General features: G+C 42.2%; 1 protein-coding gene across 3 annotated transcripts; it reads right to left on the bottom strand.

The window, feature by feature from the left end:
• Nucleotides 1-242: 242 nt before the first annotated feature.
• On the bottom strand, nt 243-7,111 carry hccsb (holocytochrome c synthase b). 3 transcript variants are annotated; one of them, XM_014157357.2, is made up of 7 exons: nt 6,805-7,111; nt 6,232-6,403; nt 5,561-5,742; nt 3,561-3,709; nt 2,000-2,119; nt 1,642-1,728; nt 243-1,477 (listed from the first exon to the last, which is right to left on the bottom strand). In XM_014157357.2, the coding sequence occupies exons 2-7, from the start codon at nt 6,368-6,370 to the stop codon at nt 1,279-1,281; spliced, it is 876 nt and encodes a 291-aa protein (XP_014012832.1). In that variant the 5' UTR covers nt 6,371-6,403; nt 6,805-7,111; the 3' UTR covers nt 243-1,278. The 3 variants fall into 3 exon arrangements, with proteins under 3 accessions (XP_014012832.1, XP_014012829.1, XP_014012831.1); XM_014157354.2 differs by having other exon boundaries at nt 5,561-5,745; nt 6,805-7,110; XM_014157356.2 differs by lacking the exon at nt 6,805-7,111 and adding an exon at nt 6,630-6,784 and having other exon boundaries at nt 5,561-5,745.
• Between the last annotated feature and the right edge of the window lie 228 nt (nt 7,112-7,339).

Genomic DNA, 7,339 nt, shown 5'->3' with positions numbered 1-7,339 from the left:
GTCTTTCTTTCACATTCGTCACACTGTGACCCACACTTAAATTCACCGACCTTTGGGCTGGCTCGTAATGAGCCCTGGCGTGCAAAGCAGGTCCTTGAGAAATGGGAGTGATATGGAAGGGGATATATCCTGGAGATATGGCGCCATCTGCAGTTCATATAGCCCAGCTACAGTTTTATCACTAAACCAGAAGATGGTGCTGAAAATACAAATGCATCTGACAAGATAAAGGGACCAAATGGTTTCAGAGCCAATAGTACCAAGTTTAATGGTAGTTTGGATAATCAGGAATAAAATCGTTTTAGAAAACAAGCAGCTGTACACACAGAAATTAACCTCACAGACAATAAATACAATCAATCAGCATAGCTTCCCACAGTAGCCGACAGGGAAATTCGACATGGCTATACAACAAGACAGAACAGAGAGAAAGAAAACTAGCTACAATTCTGAATAGGCCTACGTGTACCTGATCACTACAAAACCAGGAAGGGTATCTTATGACAAAAGCAAAATGGAGTACACTCAAAGGTTTGACAACAGAATAGAGTCTAAAAGCATCTATTTAAAAAGACTTAGCTGACTACGGTTTTACTTTCACTTTAATACAGTGAGTGACAAACGCAACTGAATAGTATGAGTTTTGAAAGCATGATCCAAATAAAAACAGCCTACTATGTTGCAAAGCTCTACAGTATACTAAGTCCAGACAGATGCACTGATAGTGGTTTTGTCATCTTATTTTGTTTTATAGATACTCAACGGAAGTGTTCATTTTTCACCACCAAAACAAACAGGGAATGTTATCTAAACTAAAAAGGCTGGAAATAGAAGGGGGGGGAATCCTACAGTTGGCCTGGTTTAAAGGTCAACATCCCTGCCGGGTTGCTGATCCATCTCAATCGCATTTAGCTATAGCAAATCATTCTCTGTGCAATTATACCTATATTAGAAAGAAAGGCTGAGAGGATAGAACCAAAGCACCCTTCCTCCAGCGAACCCTTAAAGCAAGCCACTCGCTCTCGCTGGATAATGTGGGCACCAAGGGGCTTAAACTGCACTAGAAGAATCTAGAACCGAAGCACCTCAAAACACATCAGACAGTGAAATCAAATGTGAAATCAATATGATTGATGGAGAACCTGGTATATTACAGTCATGTGATGAAGCATTTACTGCAGTTTTGAATGGGTCTTCTTGGCTGTTGTTTTTATAACATCTCAGCATCGTAATGAAGAATGTAAAACCTTGTTTTACAGTGTTTTGCTTGCTTGCTGCTTATGAGGTCCAGCGCCACCAAGCCACCTTCATCCTGTCCCAGACTGCATCTATAGAGTCAAAAGCTGGGCGGACATCCAGGATGGAGAACTCATAGGTGTCCTTGTTGATCTCTCCGTCGTAGTAGTCGATCACGTAGCGGACTTCCTTCCCACAGCGGTCCACGATCCAGTCATGACGGTCAAACGGCAATTCATATCTGTAGAAACAAATTTACGTAAATACATTATACTGTGAAATGAACTGTGTAAGCATATCAAGGCACTTCCGCTTTCAAATTACCATGTTATGTTGACGCTTCAATTCAGAATGTACTCTCTGCACAAATAACTTCTTACAGAAACATTTTAAAGTTAAACTCACCCCATCCAGTGACGCATTCGAGCCCTTGGGGAGAACTCCTTAGCTTTGCCACCAAACCGTTTCAGGGATGGACCACATGGACATTCCCTAACAAGTAACATGTCAGTGGGGAACAGGTCAATTCTTTACATTTATTTCCCCATTAAAAAAAACAAACATTTTGTAACAAAGTAAAAGAGGTGCTGGATCTGGGGGCCAGACGGGTTATTGATGTGTCAGCCTGGAAGGCCTCTAAAAGGATGTAATCCATGATTAGCTTAAGTATTAACTATGACCAACTATGAATAAAGAAATCCATGATTAACTAAGTACTTGATATACTGGCTCTGAAACGGTTCCGTATTTTTTTTCTACTCACCCGGCATGGAGGGCCTCCCACTTAAGAATCTCCTGCCATGCTTGCTCGTTGTTGGTGTTGTGGATCTTGATGATGTTGGACATGTCCTGCTGACCCAGTTCATCTTCCTTCCAGCGCCACCTGGTGATGAAGAGGTTAACATGGCTGGTGAGAAATTGAACCTTTCTGCTGTTTTAATGCTGCAATATGTAACTTTTTGGGTGACCCAACTAAATTCACATAGAAATGTGAGTCATAGATCTGTCATTCTCATTGAAAGCAAGTCTAAGAAGCAGTATATCTGTCCTATGTGTGCCATTTCTTTGTTTCCCACGCTCAGGTTTAGTTTTTGCGTCTTATACTTTCGGTTTTGTACACCAGCTTCAAAAAGCTGAAAATACAATAATTTAGGTTATGAAATGGATATTTCACAGCAGTTTAGATGGTACAATGATTCTCTACACTACACAAACTGAAATTAGGCTAAATATTACAATTTTTGCAACCCGGAAGTGAAATGGCGGAGCAATTTCTGCATAGTGCATCTTTAAAGGACAGAAGTGCTGAGTGATTAACTGAAATTGCAGTTATTTTTCCATTTTTAAACTCATAAGTTTTTTTCTGTGAGCTCAATGTGCACAAAGCAGTTTCTCTAGAGATAAATCAGACCAGTCTGGACTGTGCAATGTAGTAGGGAGTTGTAGTTTCCAACAGGCCAATATTAGACATAATTGTCACATTCTATGTATTAAACTAACTACAATGACCATAATCCATTGCGCATCTACTTGTCTGGTCTGTGTTTCTCTTACGCCTGCTATGGAAGAGAGAAGAATGCGCAATGGTGAGGTGATATATTCAAAATCTAAGTGATTTATAGTTGGTATTCAGCAGTCATAAAAGTATTCCTTATTTACATTGAAATACAAAATAGTGATTTTGTCACATTTGACATTTTAGTCATTTCGCAGACGCTCTTATCCTGAGCGACTTACAGTAGTGAATACATACATTTCATTTTCATTTCATGCATTTTTTTTTGTCAGACAGCATAGGCAGCAGCTCTATAGAGATGAGATGATGACTTGGAATTGAATAACAGCCAAATGTATTATAAACAACAACTGAAATATTTATTATTAAAGTAAAGTAATGTGAATAAATGGGACTTTTAAAAATGGTTTTATTCTGTGTTACAGTATTCAACCCACAATGCATTTAATGCTAAAAAATAATAATCTAAAACTAAATCTGTGATCATTTGTATATAGTCGAACCAAAACGACTGCAAAAAGCACTAAATGCTCAGCACTAAAGGACAGTGCTGCACAGTGTCGTCTCCTGCTTCTGGAAAGCAGTGTTACGTATAACGAGTACTTGCATGTCTACTAAATAAAACTAAAAAAGTCAGACCAAAACACCTCCCAATTACAGTGTGTTCGCAGATAGTCAAGACCCAGCACTTGAATAGCCCAGGCTATATTTTACAGCTTACTATTCCACCATTTTCAGGAAACAAGATCTGCTCAATTGTATCCTTTGTAAAACTACATTGTTGTATCAAAAGTTAGGGTATCCTTACCCCTTTCTGAGCATGGCGTTCCAGAACATCTGTTCCGAGGGGTAGACCCAGTTCTTGCCCGTTCCGGCCCGGGGTATCTTAGACTCCTCTCGGTTCACTGGTAGAGGGAAGGGCTGGTCTGGGGCAGGGACCTGGTTGGGTGGAGGCATCTGGACAGAACAGGATGATAATAACATTAGCCAACATGTTTAACCTTTGTCTCTATCAACATTTTTAAAGTTACTTTTCCCTTCACTAGTCTAGTTGAGCACAATCAACCAACCAGCTGAAATCATGGTGAGAAAAAACCCATAAACATGATCTAAAATCAGCCATACTCGACAGCGATACTGCCCCAGAACGGGGTGACTGCAGGTCCCGACCAAAAAATGTAAATCAACTCAGTCCGGCTTTCAACTTACTGCTGGTGAGAGTTGTAATAGTAGCATGCAGAATGTGCAATTTCCAAATTTGGTAGTAAATGGCAGTTTTCCTCTTAGAGAGCTACACTTCAAAAGTATGTGGGCACCCCTTCAAATTAGTGGATTAGGCTATTTCGGCCACACCCGGTGCTGACAGGTATATAAAATCCCTCACACAGTCATGCAATCTCTATAGACAAACATTGGCAGAGAATGGCCCGTACTGAAGAGCTCAGTGAGTTTCAACATGGCACTGTCATAGGATGCCATTTTTCCAACAAGTTAGTTCATCAAATTTCTGCCCTGGTCAACTGTAAGTGCTGTTATTGTGAAGTGGAAACGTCTAGGAGCAACAACGGCTCAGCCTCGAAGTGGTAGGCCTCACAAGCTCACAAAACGGGACCGCCAAGTGCTGAAGTGCGTAGTGCATAAAAATGGTCTGTCCTCAGTGGCTACACTCACTACCGAGTTCCAAACTGCCTCTGGAAGCAACGTCAGCACAACAACTTCGTCGGGAGAGTCATGAAATGGGTTTCCATGGCCGAGCAGACACACACAAGCCTAAGATCACCACGCGCAATGCCAATTGTTGGCTGGAGTGGTGTAAAGCTTGCCGCCATTGGACTCTGGAGCAGTGGAAACGCATTCTCTGGAGTTATGAATCACACTTCACCATCTGGCAGTCCAAAAGACAAATCTGGGTTTAGTGAATGCCAGAAGGCCCCTTAGTTCCAGTGAAGGAAAATCTTAACGCTACAGCATATAATGACAATTCTGTGCTTCCAACTTTGTGGCAACAGTTAGGGGAAGACTCTTTCCTGTTTCAGCATGACAATGCCCCCGTGCACAAAGAGGTCCATACAGAAATGGTTTGTCGAGATCGGTCTGAAAGAACTTGACTCCCTGCACAGAGCCCTGACCTCAACCCATCAAACACCTTTGGGATGAATTGGAACCCCAACTGCGAGCCAGGCGTAATTGCCCAAATCAGTGCCCGACCTCATTAATGCACTTATGGCTGAATGGAAGCAAGTCCCGGCAGCAATGTTGCAACATCTAGTGGAAAGCCCTCCAAGAAGAGTGGAGGCTGTTATAGGAGCAAAGGGGGGGGGGACCAACTCCATATTAATGCACATGATTTTGGAATGAGATGTTCGACAAGCAGGTGTTCACATACACAAAAGTATCTATAACCTGTCCGAAATGTCCAGCTGATCAACAAGCCCATGTTAGGCTAACCAGCTATCTAAATCTTGTAGTTATCATGGCCAGATTACATTCCCAGGGGCCTCGACCCCCATAGATTTTTTTGTTGAGTCACTCTGGGATCATATAAGACATGGCAAAATGTGTAGAATTGCAGGAAATAAGCTTTAAAACTGCAACATTTTCTCTCCGCGAACAAGAGGGGTGTATCATTTTGAACCATTTGGGGTTATGAGGTGGGGGTTTGTTACTACTCCGATATCCTCCTGACCTTTGCCACCTAGGACATTTGCCTGAGCGTACATTCTGAACTAGAAGTTGAGTACCCCTGCTCTACAGTTCCACTGGTAGCAGTGAACAGTTAACATGTACATGCATTATCATCATACTGACCATGTTAGTGGGGTCAATGTCAGTCTGGCTTTGTCCAGCTGCTGCTGCCTTCATAGGACACTCCACAAACTCATAGGCCCGGTCCTGGTGCACTGGCCCTGCTGCAGCAGCAAGCTTCTCTTCTGTAGGGGCAGGGGCAGCAGCAGTAGCCTGGTGCATGGGGCACTCTGATGGAGGGGCAACTGCTGAGGGCATTTATGGCGAAACAAAAGTTAGAACACAGATCCAGGGAATAGGAACAGGAGTTTTTCCTTGTCAAGTAGGTGACACAGTCAGGAATAACTCCTTCCCAAAAGAGAAAAGCTCCACGTGATACATCCTCAGAGGGAAATTGTTACCACAACCTGCCAGACACAACAAAGATCATCCAACACATCAATCACTACACAGATTACAAATTGTGCACTATATACTTTGAGAACCTTTATCTCTTGAAGGTTTTGGCATTCGGGTCCAAATGGTCACCTCTGAGCACTTCTACAATGGGCTAATATTATATGGAAAGTTTCAATCAAATCAAAAGAGGTGCTATGAAAAAAAGTGTTTGAATTAAAATGAATTTACCCTACTAACAATAGTACATGGTAAGCAAAGCTCAGGAAAAACTCAAGAAAAAGCGATATAGACCGGCGAGCTATCGGTTCTGGTGATGAAGCAGAGATGGAGCCTACCTTTGACTGGTGCCTGTGCCTGGTGCATAGGACAGCCCTGTGGTGGGGCCACGCCGCCAACAAACGCAGGAGGGGGAGAGGCCATCATAGATTCGGCCTTGACTGTGGGTGGAGCAGGACTGGACATAGTGGCACCCATCCTGACTGACCTGTCCTTGTCCAGAAAGATGGGCTAGAGGACGGAAGTGGTCAGACGTTAAGTTAACACTCGTCAGCCAAAATACTACTTAGCTTCTTGATAGTACAGTAGTTTACTGGCAGCTATTTTTCTGTCTGATAAATGATAGCTAGTCTGGAGAAAAGATCTAACTAGTTACGCCAGCAAATGCAGTTATGTCGCTAGCTAGAAAAAGCCGAACTTGTTACAAAATAAGTTGTATAATTCAGTTACATATTACCTATAAGCTAGCATTAGCTGCTAGCTAGCACTTTTTCAATGATATGTCTAGAAATAGATGTAACGTTACTGAAAACAAAGCGTATCACACCATCGGATATGTCCTCACTGTATAGTTTACTAATCTGATCAACATAAAGGATCATAAGCACAATTTCCAACATCAAATCACCTACCTGGGTCCTTGAAATCACTGGCGCTTTATCACCAATGTCAACGTGCGGACACGTTTCCCACAATGCAATGTACTCGGCACATTAGTTGTTCGATAGGTCGCTGTGACGCTCCGCAGTTGTGAAACAGTTCGTCTTCTTCCTCGATGAGGTTTAACGGCGGTTGGCATCCAATAAATGTTGCATTACTGCCACCTACTAGACTGGAGTACAACTCCCTCATACGTTGCTTGAATTATTCTTTTTTTAAATACCCTACCATCTAACACTACATTCACAAAAAAATAAAAACAAATGAACAGCACCCTACTCCACTATATAAATATATTTAGTCCTACCTCAGGTCAACAACCTGAAAGGATGGGACACCACCACTTTACACACCTTGTAACTCTTCTGAAGTCAAGTCTTGAACACCCAAATACCTCTCTGCAGCTGCGACCACAACCTCAATTTTCCGCGACTTATGTTCCATCCTTGCAATAGAGTTGATAACCATTGCTGAAAATGTAAAAAATCCAAACTTACTGAAACATAT

This window comes from Salmo salar, chromosome ssa19, assembly GCF_905237065.1.
Source record: "Salmo salar chromosome ssa19, Ssal_v3.1, whole genome shotgun sequence".
Taxonomy (NCBI): Eukaryota; Metazoa; Chordata; class Actinopteri; order Salmoniformes; family Salmonidae; genus Salmo; species Salmo salar.
The sequence above is the reverse complement of the archived record's forward strand: the minus strand, read 5'-3'. Positions and strand labels throughout refer to the sequence as shown.